We start from the raw sequence: 26,056 nt of genomic DNA on the forward strand, positions 1-26,056 counted from the left end.
CTATAACTACAAGCCACCGGCCTATTTGACGCCCAGGGTCATGAAGGGATATTTGAGAATTAGTCAATTTTACGAAGTATAAAACACGGTCTACGTAGTGCTTGGTATTATGACCTCAAACTATAACTGTCATGATCATCTGAGCTCAAATGGCCCCGTCTTGTTTTGGGGTGATAGATGACAATTGACATCTATAATATGTGCACGTCATGTTTGCTACTTTCTGTGGCTATCTGCACACGTATGTACTCGTTCCCAGAAGCATGCCCTCAACACTGAGATACGGGTTCTCACGGCTAAGAAATAGACCAAATCTGCAATGGGCTAACCCAGTATCTTGAAAGAACGAAAGCTGTTTGCATATCTAGTTCTTTACACTTAAAAATGTCACCCCACATTTTTCATTTTCCTCATTTTTTGATAACTAAAGCTCATCCTCATGTGTCCACATCGCCAAACCATGTTCTTATCTTATCTTTTCTAATTTTCTGTAAGGAACTTGGACTGCTTATAAAGTTACAAGTATCATCAAATAAAAATTGACTACAGCAATTGGAGTTTGCAAGCCAGCGATCTGACTAATATTCACTGTGTGGATGAGCTCAGAAGACAGCCTTGTCCACCTTGTCCCCGTGTTGTCACAGCTACATGCACAGAGATGGGTTATAGGGGACCCCCCGATTCGGCCTTTGCCTCCAAATTCAGGACTCTGGTGGGCTAAAATGAGCCTAAATTTGGTTATGAAGGGCGTCCCTGGACAGTGATGGTTCAGTACTTGAACAAAAACTTTGATTAAGAACAGCTCGGGGGATATTACCTGTCGTTTCCAATCAGATTAAGAAGTCCAGACCGCACCAGATTCTTGGATCATATTTTCGTTCATGCCAAGTCGTTGCAGGTGAAAAAGGTGCAAGGCCTTCAATGTATAGGGCAAGAGACTAGATGGGCCTGATGAAAGAATCATGACCATGGAATGTAACTTTTGGAATGCATGGTGCATAACAAAAGAAAGCAACGAAACATCAATATGAATCTATCCAAGATTTCTTAGCAGTTTGCAAGAGGGGATGAAGATGTCTGGATAAGGTGAGTAGCGACAAGTATTCAGTGGCCCTGGGCAGAGCAACATTGATAATGTAAGAAATGGCCTAACGGGCCACATACATCCGTTCAATCAGGATTATGCAGTTTCCTTGGTGTTGCTCTGGACCTGATCGCAATATCCACACAGGGTAACAGATGATTTATATGAACATCGACATAAAATATCAAATGTATGTGCTCGCTAGCTCATTGATCTTTGATTTTTGATACATTCTCGAGCTTGGTTCAGGGATGACGGTTTAGGTAATCGACTATGTAGTCATCAATCACTTTATTTATTTGTTTATTTCTTATAGAAAAATAAGTTAAGTGTTTCTGTTTGCGTATATAATTCAATTGCAAATCATGATTCTAACTGCCGAATTTAAGTAGTATTTAAAATTTGATGTGCCGAAGCATCAGATGGACTCGATTGGTCGACCAAAAAATCTGGAATTTCTCTCTAAAAGAGTCTTTAATGTTTGAAATCGCCATCTCTATTCCAGTTCTTGGTCCCAGGCCTGGCTATAACTAGAAGCCACTGGCCCATGTGACACCCAGAGTCATTGGAGGAAATTTGAAAACTTATCAATTGGAGGAAGCATCTACAACGGTACTAGAAAAGCAACAATATGTTGCCCTCCCAGCAAACGCGTGGTGTGATCTAAATCAAAAACCTTGCAAGTTGTAGAACTTGACTCTGAGATTGCTACAGGTTGTGTAATGGATAAAAACTATGGAGCAAGAATCACATTCTCAAAGGGTGGATTAAGAAAAAGGGAGCGTCCTATTTTTTTCCCTTAATATGTTTCAATATCTAAAAATTGACTGCAGCTTATGACCTCGAACTAGAACTCAAATGGCCCAGAGTTGTTTGGGTTGATAGATGACAATTGACGTCTATATTATATGCACCCCCCTTGTGTGCAGACTTCGGTTGGCTCTCTGCACACGGTCGTTCCCACAAGCATGCCCCTCGTATTCAACACTGGGTAATGGGTTCACGGCAAAGAAAAGGACCAAATCTGCATGGACTCACCCAGTATCTTGAAAGAATGAAAGTTGTTTACACTTCATATGATGATATCCAGCTCTTTACACTTGAAAAGGTCACTCCCATTTTTCATTTTCCTCGATGGTGGGACTGGAACTCGACAGAATTAGATTATTGTTCGGATTTTTTAAATCCTCAACTGTATAGAATGCATGATAAAGAAAGGGCATGGATGGATAATAAAGGAAACTTGTGTTTTCCTTTCAAGTGGCTGGACAGAAATATTTCTATCTTGACTGTGATCCACCAATGGATGTCTACTACAGGGATTATCATTCATCAAATTATGTCTTGATTAAAAGATGGGGTTTCCTTCTCTTCATGACCTAATAAATGATCAGAAACATGGTCGGTCAGTAGGCTTGCTTGCTTAAATCACAGGGGAGAAGGTAGAGAGAGTGACTAGTTCCTATATGACACTTGTCTACTATTCGAGGCACGATGTGATACAGACCCAAGCTTGCTTCCTTTCATGTTATTCTTCAACATCTTACAAGCTAGCCCCTTGAGGCTCTGTTCATCTTCTTACTGATATTTTTGCATTGCATTTGCATCCCACCGTGCATCATGTGATCTAGGAATTGATTTGCAAACCTCGATCACCCAATTTTCCCTCTCTCCATTATCTTACCCATATAAATATTAATTCCACCTTTTTTGTTCTTAACTTGCAGGAGTGTACTGATTAGTTAGGGCATTGTCAAAGGAGCACCTGAATCCCAAAGCGACAAATAAGAAAGTAATGAAGGAGACATCATCTTTTTGGCCACAGAACCCAGGGCCAGCAGGCACTCATGCCCCGGAATTGGAGCCACTAGGTCAGGGATGTGTACGGCCCCTCTGTTAAAAGACTCAAACCTCAACTCTCACAAAGAAGAGGCAAACTAGATATTGCGCTGGGCCATATAGTTGATTAAACTTACACCAGTCAAAAATGTCTTAGCCTCTTAGTTAAAGAGATTAATTAGTGTTCATATGATGTAATATTCCGAATAATTATGGAGTGACTTCCAAGCTCTCAAAAGAAGTGTGGGATCTACCGAATTCTCCAAATCTATAATGATGATATTCAGTTGAAGTGCATGGTCATGTATAACACCATAGCCAACATACTTGAAAGCCAATCCCCACTAAAACAGGTTAAAACCCTAGAATCCAAGGAAACACAGCTCTTTGCTCCCCACCATCCCCAACCAAACCTCTAGTTTTCACAGTAAGAGAAGGATAAAAGCATGTTTCTTTACTACGTACCCCAGCTCACTTCTATAAAGCACAAAATTCACATCAATATGGGTCTCTTCCAAAAACACTCTTCATCATGTAATGTTATAGACAGTGGCAAAGTGATTGATTGTTATAAATCTATACCCCCTACCACTACTCTGAGTCATCTCAAACCCATTCTCTCTATTCTACAATCACACATACCATACTCCCTTCTCCCGTAATTCTCCTCCCATAAATACCTTTCCATATCCTGTAACATTAACTTCCAAAATCAACTTTCACACCACATGTTCGAAAACTTCCAATAGTTCTCAAAAATGTCCATCACAGGACTCTCATCAGACCCTAGTAAGCCTTACAAGAAGTCCTTGCATCGGAGAAACAATTCTGATGAGCTTGATGTGTTTGAGGCAGCACGGTATTTCTCAGGATACAATGAAGCAGGTGCGGGGTATAATGGTGCAACTTACACACAGAGAATCATGAGAGAAGATCATAAGAATTCTTGGAGGGGAGGAAGAATGAGCCTAGATGTACCAATGAGAAATCCGCTACCTCATCATCTCCATCAACAGCCTCATACAGTGGAGAAGCAAATACTGAAAGAGAAGAAATACAAGCAACCAAGCTCTCCCGGTGGTAGACTTGCCAGCTTCTTGAATTCTCTCTTTAATCAAACAAGCTCTAAAAAGAAGAAATCGAAGTCCACCACACAATCAATGAAAGATGATGATGAGAGCCCCAGTGGAAGGAGGAAAAGGAGGAGCAGCATTAGTCACTTTAGAAGCTCAAGCACAACTGATACAAAGTCTTTGTATTCTTCTTCAAGCTCTGGTTTTAGGACACCCTCTCCTTATACACACCCTCCAACAAAGGGCTGCAAGGAGTCCAGAAGCTATTCAGATCACAAGCAAATAGTTTCCTTGTCAAAGCAGAATGGGACTGTGAAGTCCACAACTTTCCAAAATGAGATATCGGATGATAAAAAGAAGTCAGGTTTCTCTTGGCTGGAGGAGAGATACAAATTCGTCAATGATGGGTTTTCAGATCAGAAAACAACCAAGAATCGCGGTAACCAATATTTGGAGAAAGACAGGACTTGGGTTGATGAACATTATCTATCAGAGGAAAACGAGTTTAGGAAGTTCAATGAGGTGGATGATGGAGCTGAGAGTGATTCAAGCTCTGATTTGTTTGAACTGCAAAACTGTGACTTGGGTATCTACTCAAATGGTCTGCCCGTGTATGAAACAACACATATGGATAGCATCAAAAGAGGAGCAGTTCCAATTTCAAATGGCACCCTATGAAAGACAGAATTATATTTTGTGCATTTCCCTTTGTTGAACGGTTATTAATTGATGATATTACTATAAGAAGCTGTGAGAAGAATATTATTGCCATATTGTCATGTCTTAGATCTTGCTTTTCAATTTTTTTCCTCCTTCCTGTTTCAATTCCTTTCTTTCTTTTCATGTCTGTATGTACAGTGTGGAATGTTTATTTGTCTTTCTTTTTCTCTCTTTCTTTCGTGTAAAGACCACCATAGTAGTGGCTTCCTTAGATTGTGCCATGATCAGTGATTTTCCACTAAATTGATGGAGAAACAAAGCATGCATTATCAACCCACGTGGACTATATCTTTTAGCCTTTTGACTTAGGACTTAGGAGTTTGGACATGGAGCAATAATTGATAAAAGCATAATCCTGCCCCCTTTTAACCTCTTGTGTTTTAGGAAAGCAAAGGAAATTGATTACCGGTGAAAATGGCCATTCATCCAAGGCATGTCCTGCAAGCATCAAATGATAGTAGCCATCCAACTAACAGTTTGTCTTGGAGCTTCATAACTAAGTTCAACCATGCAGTCTATTTTGTCATACAGTGCATCGATCTCTCTAGCTTCATCACATCAGGAAATTATAGATTAGAAAGAGTACTGAATTAGGAACAAGGATTCTATCTGAATCCAAAGGATTTGGAATTTTGTAGCGTAATTAGGTTCTATATATGTGATCTGGAAGGACCTTTTATCAAATATGGGATCAGGAACATATAATTGATCAGATCGCCATATGTTTGCACTGCTAGCTACCATAATTTTAACTTTTGGACATCAATGGTAATTAAGTTTATAACTCAACTGCTGTCATTCATCATGTTTTCTCTCTTCTTTAAAAAAAGAAGAAGAAGAAGAAGAAAGAAAGAAAGAAAGAAAGAAAGAAAGAAAGAAGAACGTCTGTGCCTAGTTAAAGTAAGAGCTTGGTTGAGCTAGCAGCTTGGAGAGGGAAAGAGTACACAGCTGTGCAGTACGGAAGCAATAAATCCTCCCAATATCGTGCTTTATATAAACTGAACTCGAATTATTAGGAGATTGATAGATATAGGTTATATATTTCTGTCTAATCATCAAATGATCAGCAAGGAAAGGCATGTTTAGAGTGTTTCTATTAATTCTTTTTTGTAGCATTAGTGACAGAATCGAGACAAAAAAAGCCAGGCCCATTTAAGATTACAAGATTAATTTAGTATAAACTGGTCTCAACTTTTAACGCTACATTGATTAAGGAAAGCAAAAGGGAAAAACGTCATGAGGTGATCGCATATGTGTTAATCGAGCATGCATGCCAAGGCGTCGTCGAAAAAAACAAATAAATAAAAGGGCATGCCAAGGGAATATAGCACAGATTTTAATTACTCATGATCTGCATTAAGATGCGGGCAGATAATTAAACAAACAGAGAAACGTACGTATCATAAGAAAAAATACAGAGAAATTTCATGAGACTAAATAGATAAAGGGTATGTAGTTTATCAATTAAATTGAATCATATATTTATCGACAGCTATCTAGTTACTCATTAAATTGTTCTTGTTATTCAAGAGCAGATTGTCTTGCTGAAATAAAAAATTATTTATTTATTTTTTAAGTGCTTATCGAGTTGAAAAGCGAGGGTGTGTGTTCATGCATGCGCGTCCGAATATATAGGGCACAAGCTTGGCACTAGAGTGTAGAGGATGATGATGAATACTGAGGATAGCCTTTAGAAAGAATGATGCAGAGGAATGATGTCTAGGAGGCACCAAAGGATTAAAGCTCATAAGAAGGCATTATAGGCAGGAGTTAATGATGCATTGAGCATTGATGGGCCAGGTCATGGTCATGCAAAGCAGGTCACTAGCTAGCTAGTGGATGGAGGGGCCGAGAACGTACGTGCGATTTTCCTAAAGGATCGACAGGCATATAGTAATTAATTACAAAGTTGATGCACACACAAATCAAGATCGATAAAGCTAACAGAAACTGCTCAGTTTTCTTGCGGACAATCAAATCTGTTATCCTTTTTCGAAGTTCGGAGGGAAAAGAGCTTTCTCTTAGAGGTACCGACTACTGGCTCTGCTAATGATTTCGGTTTTAATTATACCTGAAATATGATATAGTGCGGTGATTTAACTTGATCTGTAGACGAACCAAGTTCCGAATGCCTACACCGTAGAATTAAAAAAGAGAAGAGAGGAGAGGAGAGGAGAGGATATACATATAGCTAGTGATAATATTCCTGAAGAAATATTGATCTACCCATTTGCTGTGTGATGATGAAATTCAAGTCACACTTACTAAGTTTGATGTTTGGCCATTGGTATGATAAAAGCTACAGGACCGCCAGATTATTTAGTGCACTGCAGAATCCAGTTATACATGAGATCAGCAGCAACTGCATCCTTTTGCATCAACATCCTATACAGAGAAAACCCTTTAGCCGCCAGGGACAAGCCGAAAAGCTTGACAGCAAATTTATCCTTCAACTTGTAAATGCCTTTTGAACATAACACCTGCAGCCAACAAAAAATGAAATGCTAGTCGGCATCATTTTGCACAAGTATCCCAGCAGCAAAGTACTCTTCAGAAGACGCTCCGCAATTCAATGTCTCTTCAGAAGACACCAATTGCATGTTCGGGCACTAGTTTTTCTAAGCATCGGTAAGCTGGGACTCTTATTCTCTTCACAGGTTAAAAGATGTTTTCTATAAATTTACATTAATTATATATTGATTTCTACATTGCCAAAGACTACCATTATTTTCCACCGTCCATGTCCATGAACAGCATTCACGTATATGCTGCATAGATGACCAGCGTAAGCCTCATAACTCCATTCGTCCTTTAATGGAGAGGCATGGTGATAGCAGTTTCTAACCCAACTCGGGGGTCCTTATTTTACAATAGAAGCCCGGCATTGAATTGGGCTAGCCCGTTAAAAAAGGGCTTTCTTTTCCCTTCTCTGCCACGCACGCTTGATGCCACAATTCGAAACATATCCAAAATGCTTTGATGTCGATGTCTTTTCTTAATGACTTGTAAGTACAAGCACAGATAGGGATAGGTGTCCATGACAGACGGGGCTCAACGGTGGTGGTGGCGACATGTTTTCCTTAAAAGCAGGTCCCCAGCTTTTTATCCCCTCGCAAAAGCTTTCAGACCTCGAGAGTGCATGCCGTTGAAGCCTTTAAGGGCACTTTGTTGCTTTAAACCCATTATTTCACATGAAAAGCAACTGGATGGTGTTGTTGGGATCGGGTCAAATTTGGTTCTTTCAGTCCACCTATGAAGTTTTCCCTGCAAACAGACCCATGGTATGCACCCGGTGCAGTCTCATTCAGTGCTAAATATGGTTCCCAACCATCTCATCAGACCCTCGAAAATTCAAAATGAAACGACACTTTTTTTTATAGTATATACGGTTAAAAATAAATTAAAGTTAAATTAGAATTAAAACATACAAACTCGGTTGTGTGAATTTTTATTTAGAATGAGAATTGGAATTGTTATTTATTTACAGTTTCACAGTAAAAAGTAGTTAATTAATTATGATTTTGTCTATGCTGGTTCTTTAAAAATAATTTACCAACAATCCCATATATGAAATCCCAATTCCACTAGAAGGGGCCATGTTTAGCCCAATTCTAATAAAATAATAGCATAAGATAAGATGCGGATCGTGTTTTTATGACATAACAGGGCCCGTTGTGAAATGATATGCTATAGTTTAGGGACGAACAATGACATCGAACCAAGTTCTCGGTCATGGTAAGGACCTGTGCAAGTTAATGATGAGAATTTAGTGTTATTTTTTTGGTTTTTAAAACATTAAAAAAACATGCTAGTGAAATAACGTAGTTCCAAAAAAAATAATTTAAAAATATTAAATAAGTACAATAAAAAAAAGGAGAAAAATAAGAAAAGAAATCTCAATGTCACGCTAAAATTTTATTTATAACACAACTGTACCATCAACGAAAACTATTCCGAGAGAGAGAGAGAGAGAGAGAGATTAGCCTTCGCTTTCATCGGTGCGCGCGCACACAGAGTATGAGGAGGATTTTGTCGGCACCCCATCTATGGCTTTCACAGCCCCTCTGGCAGTATCTGTCAATTTTATCTCGCCATTAATTGTCTCCATCACTTACGATCCCAGAATAATTACCTGATGTATTAAAGTTTAACGCCCTCGTCAGTTTTACCTCGGGTCACTCCCGTTGTAGATAAGTTTAGTTTCCTTGTTACCACTACAGGTTTGAATCAAAGGAAGGGATGAAATTTCTTGGGCCTGCCGAATGGAGACGAAATATCTGCATTGATGCCGGCAAACTAATTTGAAAACATTAAAAAAATCTGATTTTGAATATTTTAAATTTAGATATCGACACTGTTACAACGGGATCGTTATAGATATTTCTAGGCATGGGAGGAACAGTATTCTCTATCATTCTGGTAACCAGTATATTGTAAATTCCAGGGCGGCACACATGTATGCCGTTTGATGCATTTCGTCCCCTACGTTTCGATTTTATAACAAGAAAACTCAGTCAGCATCGTACAAGCTCGACTAGAAAAATGCAAATAATATCGGCGACGGCAGAAAAGTGTGTGTTTTGATCAGGGAAATACCCAATAGAATTCTGGCCTTTAATTCTTCGTAGCCAGTACATGAAATGTAGTGTCTGATCTCGCATGCTCGCGTATATATTCGAGGGCAGTTTGCAGAGAATGGACAAAAGATGGTAGTGGAGGGGAACTGGGAAGGGGTGGATGGCTGGGTGGCATTCAGGCAATGGTCCTTTGTAAAGTAGGAGTTGGTGGTTCCTGTCAGCAGAGGATAGAGAGCAAGGCTGGGTCACTCTCCGGCTCTCCGTCCCATTCCCAAATCTAACCCCACATCGGGTCTTCCTTTTGCAACTGGGACACGTGTAAGTTTAACTGAGGTACAAGTGGCGTACAGGGGTCTTGTCACACCTTCAACAACCAATCAAATATTTAAATCATAGTTGATTGTCCATCAAGGGGTGCACAATTCTGCAATTGCCCTTGCCTACCACTTTCTTGAACCAATGGCTTAAATATATGTATCTATATCTGTGTGTGTGTGTGTGTGTGTGGAGGTAGTGGAGGCAGCCGTCACTGCCAGCATGATACGTTCTTTCTTTTCTTTTTTTATCTTTTTCATTTTCAGTTATCGTGTACTAGTATTTTACAACCTTGTTTCGAAGGTATCTAGGTAATGGTTGAAGTTCAATAATTTTTTATTTAAAAATTATTTTTAATATTAGTATATTAAAATAATTTAAAAATATAAAATATAAAAAACTAATTTTAAATAAAAAAATTAAATTTTTAAAAAACATGATTTCAACTATGTTTTCAAACATTATCTTTATAACTTATTGGATAGGTGATTCATTCTATATGGTGAGCAAATTTAAATTTTTTACTAGTATATATCTTTTTTTTAATACTTAAAAAAATAACATAGTATATAAAATATTTGAAAAAGTTGCACAGTTTAGAAAGTCATAAGTGATATCCGTGACTCGTGAATCTCTCCAAAGTTAAAAATAGACCCACACGATTTACAATAATAAGAGACGAGAGGAGAAAAGAGAGAAAAACAATTAAAAAAAATCTTGGAGACACTGAAACTCTAATGACAACCCTACAAATATTGTTGAAAAGATATAAATGAGAAGAATCTAACGATACAAAGGAAGGTTGCAATGATGATCTGACGAGCCGTCCAAATATGTTAGGGCTTACTTGTCTTTCAAATAACTCGTGTGACATACCCTTGTGACCACTGGTGACCTTCCTTGATATTATTGAATTTGTCTTATCAAGATCTTTTCAACGGTACCAATGATGTTATTATCATAACTTGACATGACTCTGAGGTTTTTTATTTATTTTTTCTCTCTCATCTCTCCTTCTTGAATTTTATGAAGGAAGAGGAGAGAAAAAAATTGAAGACACACTAAAGCTCTAGTGACGACATCACCAATACTATTGGGAAAATCTGGATGAGACTAATCCAACGATACCAAAAAAGATCACCAATAATGATCAAAGTGTGTAACACAAGCCGTCTGAAGAAAAATGAGCCTTGACACATTTGGACAGCTTGTGTGACCTACTCTAGTCACTATTTGTAACCTTTCTTGGCATCATTGCATTCTTCTCATCTTTTCAATGATACCAGTAGTGTCGTTATCAGAGTTTCGGCGTGTCTCTGAGATTTTTTTTATTTCTTCCTTTATTCATCTCTTTCTCCTATCTTTTCATTGTAAATTGTGTCCACCTATTTTTTATTTTGGAGATAGCCTCGAAAGACATTTGTGACTCGCAAGTCGCTTGGTAACTCTCTAAACCATGTTATTTTTCTAAATATTTTTTATACTGTGTTATTTTATCTCTTATTTTAATGCCAAAGTACAAAAACACTCTTTTCAAATGAACAAGAAAAATCCAAAACATGACTCTTAATAACATGAATTTAAAATATATATGTACGACAAACAGAAAAAATAGTAAAAATTAACTATAAAAAAATAAGTTATTAGCACCATACTTAAGAGGAAAAGAAGAAGAAGAAAAGATTGATAGAGACTCATTTATTGCTTCTCTGTGTATACCACCCCACTACAAAAAAGTCATTGAAATAGTTTTAACATCATTGTAAAACATTGCACGATGAAACCAAAAACAGCTGCACACGTTGTTAAAACAATGACCCGAAAAACAAATCAAATAAAATATTATGAAGTTAATATTTCATGTTTATATTTTATTATTTAATCTAATTTAATTTAAATATAAAGTTTCGTTTGATAAACCTAGATTTGACAAAGAATAGGAAGTAAAAAACATGAGATAATTCTAGTCATTTTCAAAACTAGTAAAAAAACTATAGAAAACAAACAAAAAATAGCGGAGCCCGGTTTTCAATAAAATAAACATTGAATGATGAAACTGAAAAAAATAAGATTAAAAAAGTAAACTCGAATGAATCCCCTAAACATATGTTAATATCTCAAACTCGTAACCCATGAAATTTAAATTTTAACTCAATTAAAAAACTTAATTTCCAATTAATTTTATATTAAATAATAAAATAAAAAATATATATTAATTTAAGAATATTGCATTGAAATCCCGAGTAATGCCTTGAGATGAAGGGTCTATTTCAATGATTTTCTAAAAGCCACTAATTAACTAGAGAGCAACGTCTCAGGCACCTCTTAAATGATGTGAATGTCTCTCACTCACACGTGACAATTATTTTTTTAATATAATATTTTATATTTATTAAATATTGCCTCCATTCAACTTAATTTTTTTAAAAAAAACATGTTGAAATTATGAAATCATCCTAACAGCAGGTATTGTTTTTTAAAAGATAGCTAAGATATTGCATTGTGCTAAAAAAAATAAAAAAAGCTTATGAATATCAAGCAATTAAGTTATTTTAATATATTTAAAAGATATAAAAATATTTATTTATTCCAAATCAATCTGAAAATGTGCAAAATAGCATAACAAGTTAATTGATTTTATAATAACATAATAGTTATTTTATGATTTTAATTCACACTATGCTGTATCAAAGTTTTCAAAAAACCATTTTATTTGATTTTTAAAATTTTAACAATTATATATAAAAATAAAATATCAAATATTTTAATTAAATTACACAAACTGACCCAAACATATATAATAATAATGATAGAAAAAAAGAACCAAATGTCCCCGCGATTTCTTAGATGAATCCAATCCAGTGGCACTGAAGGAGCGGAACATGCATGCGACCCCACAGTCGCAGTGCACAGGGTGCATTTATTTCTCCTCTGAACAGCCCCGTATTGACACGGGGAATTAAGCTCGTATTTGAGCTGTAGCTTGCCAGTCAGACATGGATTAATTTGACGAATTAAGAGCATTTTTGGGAATGAAATCGTAATTCTTAAAATTTTGAATTTTTTATTTTTAAATTATTTTAATGTATTGTTATTAAAAATAATATTTTTAAAAAATATATTATTTTAATATATTTTTAAATAAAAAAATTTTTAAATCACATCTGCTGATGTAATCCTAAATAATTTTTAAATAGCTCATTCATGTTAACGGAAGATTTGAACTGCTGGGCTTCGAGGAACTGCACAATTAAGATGCTTGTATCATTTGATGATTAATTAAACAGCGGTCATAGCCAAACAACAAGAATCTATTAAAAATGAGTAAAAAATTTAAAATATTAATTAAATTAAAAAAACTAAACAGTAAAAAAACTGATTAAAATTTAAAAAAATAATCAATTTTATTTGATTTTAATTTTATAATTTTGAAATTAAAAAAATTAAACAGAACCAAATTCAAACAGAAAAAACTTAGAAAAAAATAGAACTAAATAAAAAAATCAGAAAAATTAAGTCAAATTGGTTTGAATGTATTTTTTTCATAAAAACTAAATAAAATCAAACCAAATTTAGTTAGTTTGAATTGATTTCGGTTCAGTTTCAGTTTTTTAAATTTTAATTTAATTAATTTTTACTAAAAACCAAATAAAAAATAAGGATCCCAATAATCTATGGAATTAAATAGCAAAACAACATTAATTTTGAAACAAGAGGCCCAGCTATAATACTCTCCTGATCAAAATAATACCTGAAAAGACAACGGAAGCACCATTGTATCTATCCCTTCGTCATCATAATCATATATACTTATATATGAAAAATCTTGGCAACAATTATTCTGTCGTAACTACAGATTTCTTTTGTTTTCTTTTCCATTATTTTTTTCTTGCTGAAAGAAATGCTTGCTGCTGCATGCTTCAAAGAGAAACAGCAAAGCAGCGTAGGGGCTTCCAATTAAAAATATATTTCCCATTTATTGCTTCGTTCGTGTGGTGAAGAAAAAATGCAATACCTCGTAGAAGGGCCATTCGCCCAAAATTTTATTTAATTTTATTTTTGTGTTTTTAAATTATTTTAATATGTTGATGTTAAAATTATTTTTTTAAAAAATATATAATATTTTAATATATTTTCAAGAAAAAAATACTTTAAAAATAAAAAACCAAAACAGTACAGCACAGGAAGCAGCTAATTAGCACATGGATCAGATAAAAAATAAAAGGATTAACATTAGACACTGCAATTAATTAGCAGTTAACTAAGCAGTGATAGTAGTTAACAAAAAGCGAAAACAAGAAGTGGGAATAAAATGAAAAGAAGGTGGACAAAAAGGGAATAACAAAGAGGGTCTCAAAGGCTACAATAGACCTTCACATGCCTCAGAGACCAGAAAGACAGTGAGTGTAGTGGTAGCGGTTGTGAAATCATGTTGACTCACAGTGATGGCGCATTTGCTCCAGCCTCTCCGTTATTTCTTTGAAAGAAAGAAAATTATACGTCTCACTCCCAATTCTATTCCTCAGCTGGTAAGTAAGAAAAAAGGCTACTTACTCGTTTATGTTAGCCCCTTAACCCTTTGCCCCCCTCTGTTTCTCTGTTCATGTCAAGAGGCAACTGTTGCAAAAGAGAGAAATTTGGAATCCGGCAACACCCCATTTCCTAAAGTTCTTCAAATGGGAATTTCCATGTCTTATTCTTTTTCTATTTTTATTTGAAAGCCGAAGTTGACCCCCCCCCTTCTTGCCCAGTTTCTTTTGCTATTTTTAACTTGAAAGCTGTTGAAATTTTCGGTTAGTTTAAGGGTGAGCTTTAAAGATTGATAAGGGATATATGTCGTTTTTTTTTTGGATTGCCGAGAAAGGTGAAAGGAAAAATAAAATTCGAGGAAGAAAGGTAAAAGAAATAAAAGAAACAGAAATCTCTGGCCTGATTCTCGAGATGGTTTTTATGTAGTTATGTTCCCGTACAAGAAACGGAAACCATAGGCATTAAGTTTCCTCTTTCTTATCTCCCCTTTTAAGTTCCGTTGTCAGTAACATCACTGCTATGTATTTATTTTTTCTTCTAATGATGAGAGACGTTCATTCTAGGAAGCTCAGTTATTGGGTTGCGTTTCCATTTATGTCTAATGCAATATGTTCTTATGCTTAAATGTTATTGCTCACATGTTTTTTCTGCTACTTCTTTTTTCCTGAAACAGACGCGCAAAATAAATTATAAGCTTGTCTGCTGGTTTCGTGAGTTTTGGAAAATTGAACTGAACTCGTTTTTCTTCTTGTTGTTTTTTATTATTCCCTTGATGCAGATGTTTAATAAATGTTCCTTATTGAGTTTTTAAATTAATCATTTTCCATTTGTACATACTGTCTGCAGTTATACATTTGTTCTCCTGATGGACTTCTGGAGTTATGCTTCAGAAGGAAAAGGCCTTCTGTTCTCTGATGAAATAGATTTATCAGCTGATGCATTTACAAGAAGTAGAAAAGCATCCATAGGATGTGATACTGAAGCGCTTGAGAGTGCAGAGTCTTTAGATCTTGGTTTCTCTGAAATCCCAAGAAAACCCTTTCATGGTAGCAAAACGGGTGCGGGGATGTTTGTTGGTAGCTGTGTTGGTATTGATTCAAGTAAACTAGTAGTAGGCTCTGCTAATTGTATGATTGCCTCCAATTCGTCAATGGAATCTAGGTCCAATCATTCGAATTCTCTCATGGAATCTAATAGTCAGGATTCATCACTATTTGATTTGAAGCTAGGGAGATTGGCTGATTGCAAAGATGCACAGAATAGTAGGTTTTCGAAAGAGAGATTATTGTTATCTTCAGCAAGTCCAACTGCTCAGGCAAAGCGTGCTCCAGTGGCGAGTTTGCGCCCCCGGATTTCCTTTTGCCAGGTCTATGATTGTAACAAGGATCTTAGTTCCTCCAAGGATTACCACAAGAGGCATAAAGTTTGTGAGGTTCATACGAAAACTCCTCGAGTTATTGTTAATGGCAATGAACAGAGGTTTTGTCAGCAGTGTAGCAGGTTGGTTTATTTATAGTTTTTTTTTTTTCCCGATCAATCATGGTCTTTATCTCAGTTCTTAGTCAAGACCATATTGTTAGTGTCGCTTTGCTTATAGGGTCACCAATAAGGTAATTTATGAACTTAATATGGCAATTCTACATGAATAATTATGGATGATTGTTGGTTTACTGGAAAGGGAAATAACACCACAAAATGGAATAAAAGTAGGATATTAGTTCACGCTTTGAGTTTCACAAGGCGATGGGGTTTTGGATTTTCAGTGCATATGTCGGTTAAACTGCCATGACAACTATGCATCAAGTATGATAAAAAAAGAAGAAGACACTTATGCATCAAGTATATGGCAGGTTTATTAGTATCCTCCTGTGTCTAATGTCATGAAAAATTTGACCCGATTCATGGCATAACATATGTTACCTATCTAATATGAACAATGAAGGAGCCCCCCTCCCCCCCCCCCCCTTTTTCGTGAGTAAGCTCAATGTCTTACTAATATGAATCCTGATATCTTGGATTATTCAGGTTTCACTTGCTGGTTGAGTTTGATGATGGTAAGCGCAGTTGTCGTAAACGCCTGGCAGGCCACAATGAACGTAGACGAAAGCCTCAATTTGGTACCCTCTCTGTCAAACCTCATAAGCTACTGCATCCATATCAAAGTATTTACAGCTCGTACTCTTGAATCAATCTACTTAGGAAACGTAATTCAATTTTACATTGAGGCCAAATGAACAGACATGAGCTTCTCTGCTTCCAATGGAAAAGTAGAAAAAACCAATTTTCTTTAACTTCATATGATGCTTCTTAAAGGTCTATGACCTTGAGAGTGGACATTTTTGCCCTATAATAATTTTTCAAATTTGCTAATAATCACTAAATATGCATATTCTTGAAAGTATTTTATTGGGACCATCTTTTCATTATTCCTCTGACATGTTTCTTTGATGGTTGATCTAATTCTTTGAACTATTTTATCCGTCACAGATAAAATTAAGGCTAGGTCATCTCTTAATGCTTGTCTTGTTTCACAAAAACTGTAAAAGGGCCTGTTTCAAAATCCAGGTTTATGTTTCATTGTTTCATGTATTTTTTCAGTTATCCTAGCAGAATCCGACACTTATTGTTGTTTGGTTTTTTAAATGACGTCTTAGTTCAATGACTAAGTAATCCGACTGTACAAATAATTCAAATAAGTGTAGATATGCAATTTTTATTTGTATAAAGATATTCTGAGGCTAATCTTTTTACTAATGTAACTATTGCTTCAAAAACATTATGCTTGCCTAACTGTTGAATTTCATTCAAATTTAAGAGATATGTTATCGTGTTTCTGACAATAATATGGATTGAGCAGGCACCAAATTTCTGGGGACTTCCTTGCCAAAGAGAACATCCTTTCTTTTTCCAAACATGCTTCCAGGAGGTACTTTTTGTCCACAAAGTTATGAAGAAGATAATTGGCGTAAGCATGTTAAATTGCAAGAGAATTCAATTTACAGCTCTCCATCGGCAATACCCATAAGAAGTGGGCAGTTGGTGCCAAAGTCATTCCTCCATTTGCATGGCAACAGGATACAAAAGACTTGTGGAATTTCTCCACTGGACATTGAGGACCTCACTATTTCTAACACAGCAACAGCTATTCATGAGTTAGCTGGGCTGTCGCACTCTAGCTGTGCTCTCTCTCTTCTGTCAGCAGCTGAATCACAGGACTTGAGCCATTCTGCAGGAAATATAATGGTCAGGCCCTTGGCCAGTCAAGCGGGTGGTGCTTGTCAGACCTTGGGTATTGCTAACAAATCTTTAGGGATAGGCTTTTCAGAAAAGTACGTGCCAATTGGAATTAATTCATTTGGAATGAATTTCATTGAAGTTGACAATATGGGGCCATTTGGGGTTTCTGGTTCTGGTCATGCTGCCGACCTTAAAGTTGAAACAGATGGATTTCTACATCAGTCAGATTTCTTGAACGCCAAGCATTGTGTTTCTCCAGAAAATGAATCTACTGTGGATTGGCTTCAACTGTCATCTCATCTTCAGAGGGTGGAGCAACAGAGGAACTCCATGAAAGTGAAGCATGAAAATGAAGATTTCTGCAGTTTTGGTGCCACTTATAGGGTGTGAGAGTAAATAACTTGGGCTCTCCTTTGTGACTTTCCAAGGTAAACAACGTAAGATGTGGTGGGAGATAGCAATGAATTGCAAGGATAATGTAGATGTGTGTTTTTTCTCTCTTTGGACCAAGTGTACTCCTCTCCTTCTTGATGAGAAAGTGATAAATCCAGCGTTGATGCAGAGGAGAGACTTGGTGGCATACAAGCATCAAATATAATCACTAACTTCATTGATGCAATAGACAATGAGCCCTTAGAGACTTCAGTTAGCGTTTGCAAGTACATTACTTAAAAGGTATATATAACACGAACAGTGTATGGATTTTCAATTATTGTGAGGGGATGCAAGTTTGATGTTGCTGGTTGCTCTAGAGATTACATATTTCGACTTTCATTTGCAAATACTATGCTGGTCGAGAAATTAATTGCTAAATTATGCACAACTAAGTATATCATTGAAGAATTGTCCACTGTTCATTGACCCCTTGCATTTTGAAGGGGCAAATGTGAAGCGACAGAAAGGGCTGCTGATATTTTAATTAGAAGAGATCATACACTTGATCCACTAATGTCTTTGTTCTTTATTTAATTAAATATCCTCCTCCTTTGGTGATGGGGATGGAATATCAGTTTGGTCAATGATAACTCCTGCAATTCTTTAGTCATGTGAATTGAATAAAAAAAACTATCCCCAAGCTCAGGGTTGCAACTTGTTCTCGAAAGTAGGATGACCTTTAGATGCAGCATGTCTTCGTTGTAAATGAATATTATGTTCAGGAACTTAAAAAACCGTTGTCTTACAGCATGTGTCCAGACAATTGAGGCCAACTTGTGTTGCCATTGTGTACAAGGTGGTCTCTGATCTAATGATGTCCCTAATGACGCATGCTAATGGCACTTGATAACTACTTATTAGTTCCATATTTTAATCTACTTGAATAATTAACACTATTCAGTCTTGGCTTAATCTTCTATACTGTGCGTCCATCGCGCTGTTAAGATTCGATTTCCAGAACATGTCCGCAGAGGTGTTTCTGGGTGTAAAATATATAGATAGCTTGCGTCTACTGATTCGGAACAAGGTGGATTGCGGATCCAATTAACAAATTTTTTGTTTCTTTTTTAACGTGACGAATGGGAACGTGTATCATTTGCCACGAATTTTGGACAGCAATCTAAAAGGTAGCTCAGTCCAAATAAGCAGCCAGTGCGTTCATGTGCATGGGTTCTGTATTTTAGGTCCAAGGTTTACCAGATTGAGCTAGCTCTCCTGCGCGAGCGCTTGCCAAAATATAAAATAATAACCTTCAGGGGGAGTGTGTTAAGCCAATTGGTAGGGTCTCGAACGGTCCAGCTCCGGCGTGGTTTCTCGAAAAGCCTTAAACAGACGGTCACCCACTAGGTCTAAGGACCGGCTGACGGTCTATGCATGTTGATATAGTTATCAGACTAGGTTTATAATCTAAGTTATAGGCTTATCAGTTTTACTTGTGGGTTAGAGGATATCTATTCCAAATTAATGTGATTTTAATTTTAAAAAACTAAAATAAAATTATTTTAAATAAAAAATATTTTAAAATTCATTCATTTAGGTCTCACTTGAGTTTAGTTCTATCAATTAGATGATAGATTGATTTTTTAGGTTACTTAGACAATAACCAAGTTAAATTCTAAAATATTTTTTTTAAAAATAAAATCAACATCATGTTTTATGTTTTGTATCAAATCCAACAAGACAGACACATATCGATAGCCAAGGACTGCAATATCTGATTATTTTCTAGTAGAAATTTGTACCCAAAAACAACTTATAAATTACTAGCCACATTAAAATATTCTAGGGAAATCACCTCTTTACACACAATGAAGCAAGTCCCTCTTTTATTGTTATTACTTCAGTTTTTTCAATTATTGTTTTTTAATTTTATTATTTAATAATTAATTTATTTTAAATTTATTTTAAAAATTTATTTTAATTTAATTTATATAAAGTTATTTCAATTTTAAATAAATATTTTTGTATTTGGTTGATGCTTAAATTTATAAATATTTATTTTTATTATTATATAACTAAGTAAAAGATTGTTTAAAAAATACATTTATTAAATTCAGTGAATTCCATAAACAGAGTTGCAAACTTGATAAGTTAAGTTATGAAATTTGAGTCAACATGTTATTATCTTTTTAATAATAATAATAAAAATATATCATTTTTATTTTTTTAAAACCTTCCCATATTTTTACTGGTAATCCTATTTATGTTTGAATATACAAAATCAATTAAATTATGTCAAGTGAAAAAATAATTTGAAAAGAAAAAACTCATAACCCTAGAGAAATTCATGAAACCGGTTGGGGGTTAAAATATGATGCCAATTTGATTTAATATATTATATTTTTAATATCAAAATAAGATATTTTCTTAAACTTTTTAAAATACAACTATATTTTTATTAATAATTCAAATTAACTTTAAAATCAAACATATCACATTGTTTAACGTTGTTAATGTCTCAAAGAGACAACAGCCTATCACTTTTTTTTTTATATCTTTCTTTTTAGAGGGAACTATTGACTCTTCAGTGATCATAATATTTGGGACACATTATCTTCCAGGAAAATTTGTTAAATTTCTATAACCAAATTTTATTTTATTTTCATCGATCACATAATAATAACAACCTCTTTTTATAATGGGCTGAAGCACTTTGTAGTTGGTCGTGGCCGTAATGGCACCAATTACATTAGCATAATAGTAACAATCGCGACGACTATATTGTACACCTTTTCTTAATATTTGTATAATATTACATGCTTCATCACTTTATAATTAGCATCTTCATATTATTAATTCTACATAATTAATTATCAATCTTTATGGAGTTCATTACACTGTTGGATTTATAAACATGCACTATTTCAAAAAAAATAATAAAATTGATTGCAATTTAAAACCATTTCCTCTCACCCACAGAAAACACTAAATTGAAATGACTTTTACCTTTTGCATGTATTTTGTTTTTATATCTCGAGGGCTTTAATATAATATTGCTCAGATTATATAAAAATATCAATTAATAATGAAACCACTTAAAATAATGTCGTAATATGCAGTGCAAGCTTAATTTTCTCAAATGATATTGCTGAAAACTGACTCCTATCTAACAATATTGGGAGTTGAGGACGTTTGCAAATAGGGTTTGTGATTAAGAAAATTATCCTCCTCCTATTTACTACCGTGACTGATGTTATTAAATAGATAATCAATTAATGATTTGAAGAAATGCATGATTGTTTTCATAATTGAAGCTATTAGCCTCCATGCTTCATGAAAATCAAAGTACTTGAAGTCAATACAGAGAGATTAGACAGCCAGTACTTCATGTAATTATTGTTACTACTACATATGACTCCATCTAGATCGAATTCTCAGGCAGAGGTTCTTTTAAGGACAACATTCCAGCAAACAACACAAAATAAAACGACAAGGTTAGAAAGTATGAGGCATGAAGCTAAACCAAGGACCTAGTTAACGAACTGCTCTCTAGATCCCTCTTGATCACGCCTCAGATTTCCTTTTCACATCTATCCCTCGATCGATTCCTGCAAAATATAAGCCCTAATTAAAAAAAAACCAACCTTGCAGCCAAACAATCCTAATTAATTAAGCAGCGTAGGAAAAACACATATTTTTCTATGTATTTATATAAAAGATCAGGAAAGAGATATTAATATCGTTTAATATTTATATTACCTGAATTAATTAATTCTTGCTGCCTCCAGATCCAGCACCCGTGTTTGGAAGGTACCTAGCCCACTATAGCAAAACAAATTTTTTTTTCAGAGTGCCAACAAAGATAGATCCGTCGGAGCAGCGATACTAACTTGTAGCAAATTAAAGAGAAGCTTACATTCTTAGCTGCAGTGCTAAAAGCTTCTCTGTGTGGTATCTCAGGATTGGCAGCTTTGATGCGCTGTATCTCCTCCCTGGTACGAAGGCAAGGATACTTATTTATTGTAATACTAACAAACATGTTGAAAAATATTTGTGTGCACTGTGTTTTCCCAAAACTGATAATGAAATTAATTGGGTGTATATATATATATATATATATAACATTTCCATCGTCAAAACAGTGAAGGCTCGCAGGAGGCTTAATCTAGCAACACACACACACACAATAATTTGCAGAAACATGTGTTCAAAAAGAAAAATATCTTCTCTCTCTTACTTCATAAACCTATTGTAAGTAGATGGAAGTCGGTGTTTCTTCTCAGGCGCTGCAAAAAATGAATAAAAATTAGAAAGACAGAAAATCCATATAAATTTATGGGGAGAAGTAGCAAATGTAAACTAAATGAATCTATTGTTATACATTCAAATCAAATCCAAATTAAGTTGGGGTTCCTACGCTTTACTACGAAGGGTACTTTGGGCACCAGAGGTTCGCTAGAGGTCGAAGAGGAGGATGAGTATTCGCCTTTTCTGAAATCAGTGGAAAACCCTTGCGTCTCCTTGAATAGCAACTTTTCATTACTAGAAACTCCCTTCGCTGTACACTATCATACACGTAATTGTTAGAGGAACTGTTTGGGAATGGAAATAAATAAAGATTTAGCTTAAAAGTGTGAAAACACTCTATAAACCTTTTAAATTGATGAAAGAATAAAAAAATAATGAAAAAAAGGTTATAAACTTGAAATATATTATGATTGCTAATAAACTATATAATTGTTGACGAAACAATTATATTTTGAATTAAATTAAATAATTATTAATCAAATAAACTCAAAATAAAATTACCTTTATTAACATATCAAGTTTCAAGTAGTATTTTTTATGTATAAATATTCATATAATAGTATTAAAAAGTGTACTAGACAGTCGATCTTTCATAACTTTCATCTAATTTATTGCATAATAAAACCCTAGAATGATATACACCTAAGAGAAGGGGATATAAATCATTTCCTTCTCTATTTAATTACTTACAAACTACAGTAATTAAATATATTCATTTTAAGATGGCACGATTGCATGTTGTAAAGTTTTACCGCAGAGATCTAGCATGTAATTTACGTCAGGTACGATCATCCAAGAGAAAGAAGAAGGCGATTACCGATTTATCATGAGTATTTTATTTATAATGGATAGAAAAAAAAAAAAGAGTTTTAACATTCAACTTTATGATGGTGATGGGATCGTGTATTCAATTTAAACATCGCATATGTCATATAAATCTACCTGAACACTCAGATGGTGATCAATATCGAGGAAGTTCCCTAGGTTGGGAGGTCTGGTGCTGAGAAACGAGAGATTATTGCAATGACCACATTTGACCGTCACAGTGTCCAGCATCCTCTTGCATGGAATCCGGACCTGAACAATTGAACAATATTGGTAAAGAAAACTTCAAATTAAATTTGAGGGGGTACGTATGGCGCCGGTGCCACCAACAATCTAGCTATTATTAGGCTGCAAATGTTCAATCACCCATGAAATGAACTAGAACTTGTTGTGTAGAGTATACATGTAATAGAAACGTAGAGCCACATTTTGCTTTCAATGCATGTGGAAAGTTATTTGAGGTCATGAGGTAATTGAGAAGAATAGATGTAAAATGATACCGCAAGAACAGTGTTGCAGAAGTTGCAACGGACATAGGAAAGATGATCAGATGATAGAACATCTGTGTCGATCACTTTCTCTTCTAGGTTCATTGTCAGCCAAGAAGAAAGAACAAGATTGCAAAGTAGAGATGGTTGATTGCAGCGGAGGGTTTCTTGAGAGGCAGCAACAAGAAGTCTGTGGCTAGGGTTTGTGAGTATATAATAAGAAGTGGGGTGCTTCAAGAATGGGAAAAGAAATGGCTAAGCGTCAAAAAGAAAATCTATTGCTACTAATTGTAGTCACAGGCTGATGATAGTACAATTACCAAATCAATTAACCTCAGATTTAGGTAGATTTGGTCGCTGGCAAAGTATTCTTTCATTTTTAAATTAAAATCTTAAAGTTATTACTCATAAAAACTTATATCATGAGCTAGTATCCATAAAAATTAACCATCCTTGATATATCATAGCTATTTACAGAGCCGACGAAAAAAATAATTAACAAATACCAAATCAACAATTTCGTTTATATAAATATATCGTTTTATTAATGTTTTTTGATAATATATCGTTGTATTAATGTTGGTGCGGTTTTCCATGATGTTGTCGAACCAGTTCTCCACTCACTCTCCTGCCTCTTGGTTTCGCAAAAAATCAACACCACCGTCCACCATGACATAATTGAAAATTTATTTGCAGTAGTTTCTTGTATTGTGAAAGTCGGTGAATTTTAAGTGTTACAGGGTGTCATAATAATTATATTTTAAGGTATTTTTATTTAAAAATATATTAAAATAATATTTTTTTTAAAAATAATTTTTAACATCAGTATATTAAAAATATTAATTTTAAAAAATAATTTTTTTAAATATTTTTTAAATAAAAAAATAAATAAAACTCACGAATTCAAGAATGTATCTATCCTACCTCAAGCAAGAGCTCAAAATTTTTAAAGTAAGCATAATGGAGCATCAACTCAGGCATTCACGCTTAGCCTGAGGGTTATCGAAAATGGATCGATAAGGAAAAAGTTTTTTAGCTCATATATCGTGCACTAATCAATGATTAACTCTGGAAGAAAATCATGATGTTGGAGATTATTCTCTGTTATCGTTCATATTATTATCCCATTTCCTCTCTTGATGTCAATAATAACACATTTGTCCCCCATGAGGCACCCCTAGACATAATGCCAGTCTTGTAAAATTGAAAATTGAGATATCAATGATAACATATATTATTTTCTTTTTAGGGAAAAAATTAATCGTATTTTAATTACTCGTTACATGAATAAAATATCTCTCATGCTTAAAATCTTAGAAATAAAAACTGAGATTTCATACATATACAATTTTGACACGGGACTTCTTAATTAGAAAATATCTTTGTCTTTAATTATTATTTATTTTGCAACTTTTTGAAAATATATTTAAGTTCCAAAAATCCTAACCCCTTTTCTAAGTTTGGTGGTTAATTTAAGTTAGAACTCATAAATTAAGTGGTGTGGTATTTTTTTTTCAAATATATTATTGGAGATAGTTTTGGAAGACTTAAATTAATCACCAAACTACATCCCGTATCCTAAGTAAAATTTCAAGAAAATAAATTTTAAATTGGATCTCCAACGCATTAACTATTAAATTTGCATCCTTTTGTACGGGTCTATTTTCTCTTGAAATGCTGTCAAAATAAGAGTCCCAAGAAGGTGTGAAAGATGCAATATTTTACAATGTGTGGTCAATCTATTTATCTATTATAATATTGCCATTTATTAACATAATTAATAAAAAAGGTATGGTCACAGTTATAAAAATGTTAGTGCTCTATTTGATTTCTTTACTGCTTTCTTTCATGATTAATGTTTGGGTATTTAACCTTTTAATCAATAAGGTTTTCTTACAAAAACAACGCCTAGCATTATTTTATATATATATCATTTTTGTGTACTGCAACATGTAATTTAAATAATCGAAGGAATTCCAGATCGAAAAGATATACATATATGGCTGAAATCCTTCAAGTTTCAAATATTTGAATGGTGTTTAATTTTTTTCAAGTTCTTAATTGCTGTCAAGTTGTGTGATGTAAAATTCTAGTTTTGCTCAAGGATATCTCGAGTAAGTCAAAATTAAGTGGCCGAGTACACATAACCTGGCATATTATCAGTGGAGGAAGGATCTTGCGTAACTCCGCTGAGCGAAGTACGCTGTTGTCAAGATAGTACAAAATTAAGGCGGTGTCCATCCAAGAAGCATGAAGAGAAGCGTGATGGAGTGAAAAAGATAGTGAAGAGAGGGTAACCTGCATGGCTTCCATCTCTTGTGGGTGCAGTGCTGAACAAGGAAATCTGAAAGAGACAGATGCTAGAGCTCCTGTCACCCTCGCCCTAATAAATCAAAATAGGAGATGGGTTTTGTGTCTTTTTGTATGTGATGGGACGATTCCTCAATTTCCAAACTGGGAAACAAAGTTATAGGGACACTTGGTATCCTCGCCTTTCTCTGCTGGTATAAACTGGGTTTCTTCGTCTAGCTCTAGGTGTCTATTGCCCTCAAGATCTCTCCTTAGACCGATGTATAGTTATTCATTTCCTTGGTTAGGTTTTTGATTACCGTTGCAGTCTGATCGATACAGATCTTCGTGGGATGGCGTTGGTTCCATTCAACGAGATTCCCATGTCTTCCTTTG

General features: G+C 34.8%; 3 protein-coding genes across 5 annotated transcripts; 2 read left to right on the forward strand and 1 right to left on the reverse strand.

The window, feature by feature from the left end:
- Nucleotides 1–2,489: 2,489 nt before the first annotated feature.
- Nucleotides 2,490–4,934, forward strand: LOC105116143 (uncharacterized). The gene is made up of 2 exons (XM_011013355.1): nt 2,490–2,633; nt 2,812–4,934. Exon 2 carries the CDS (start codon nt 3,682–3,684, stop codon nt 4,672–4,674), a length of 993 nt encoding a protein of 330 aa, XP_011011657.1. The 5' UTR covers nt 2,490–2,633; nt 2,812–3,681; the 3' UTR covers nt 4,675–4,934.
- Nucleotides 4,935–14,010: 9,076 nt separating this feature from the next.
- LOC105116153 (squamosa promoter-binding-like protein 6) lies at nt 14,011–18,135 on the forward strand. 3 transcript variants are annotated; one of them, XM_011013365.1, is made up of 4 exons: nt 14,011–14,430; nt 14,514–15,638; nt 16,164–16,255; nt 16,996–18,135. In XM_011013365.1, exons 2-4 carry the CDS (start codon nt 15,004–15,006, stop codon nt 17,763–17,765), a joined length of 1,497 nt encoding a protein of 498 aa, XP_011011667.1. In that variant the 5' UTR covers nt 14,011–14,430; nt 14,514–15,003; the 3' UTR covers nt 17,766–18,135. The 3 variants fall into 3 exon arrangements, with proteins under 3 accessions (XP_011011667.1, XP_011011676.1, XP_011011660.1); XM_011013374.1 differs by having other exon boundaries at nt 14,011–14,413; nt 14,985–15,638; XM_011013358.1 differs by having other exon boundaries at nt 14,011–14,137; nt 14,985–15,638.
- Nucleotides 18,136–21,049: 2,914 nt separating this feature from the next.
- Nucleotides 21,050–23,589, reverse strand: CRC (Plant-specific transcription factor YABBY family protein). The gene is made up of 7 exons (XM_011013384.1): nt 23,384–23,589; nt 23,001–23,135; nt 22,168–22,303; nt 21,988–22,036; nt 21,667–21,742; nt 21,510–21,572; nt 21,050–21,358 (listed from the first exon to the last, which is right to left on the reverse strand). Exons 1-6 carry the CDS (start codon nt 23,474–23,476, stop codon nt 21,519–21,521), a joined length of 543 nt encoding a protein of 180 aa, XP_011011686.1. The 5' UTR covers nt 23,477–23,589; the 3' UTR covers nt 21,050–21,358; nt 21,510–21,518.
- Nucleotides 23,590–26,056: the final 2,467 nt, after the last annotated feature.

The sequence above is a fragment of the Populus euphratica genome, unplaced genomic scaffold (assembly GCF_000495115.2).
Source record: "Populus euphratica unplaced genomic scaffold, PopEup_1.0 scaffold5.1, whole genome shotgun sequence".
Classification (NCBI taxonomy): domain Eukaryota; kingdom Viridiplantae; phylum Streptophyta; class Magnoliopsida; order Malpighiales; family Salicaceae; genus Populus; species Populus euphratica.

Excerpts from the sequence above, each read along its gene's own strand:
- LOC105116143 (XM_011013355.1), top strand. The coding sequence starts at position 3,682 with ATGTCCATCACAGGACTCTCATCAGACCCTAGTAAGCCTTACAAGAAG.
- LOC105116153 (XM_011013365.1), top strand. The coding sequence starts at position 15,004 with ATGGACTTCTGGAGTTATGCTTCAGAAGGAAAAGGCCTTCTGTTCTCT. Across the intron at positions 15,639-16,163 it reads TTTTGTCAGCAGTGTAGCAG|GTTTCACTTGCTGGTTGAGT; the intron begins GTTGGTTTATTT and ends TGGATTATTCAG. Across the intron at positions 16,256-16,995 it reads TAGACGAAAGCCTCAATTTG|GCACCAAATTTCTGGGGACT; the intron begins GTACCCTCTCTG and ends TGGATTGAGCAG.
- CRC (XM_011013384.1), bottom strand. The coding sequence starts at position 23,476 with ATGAACCTAGAAGAGAAAGTGATCGACACAGATGTTCTATCATCTGAT. Across the intron at positions 22,037-22,167 it reads AGTACCCTTCGTAGTAAAGC|CGCCTGAGAAGAAACACCGA; the intron begins GTAGGAACCCCA and ends CATTTTTTGCAG. Across the intron at positions 21,573-21,666 it reads TTAGCACTGCAGCTAAGAAT|TGGGCTAGGTACCTTCCAAA; the intron begins GTAAGCTTCTCT and ends GTTTTGCTATAG.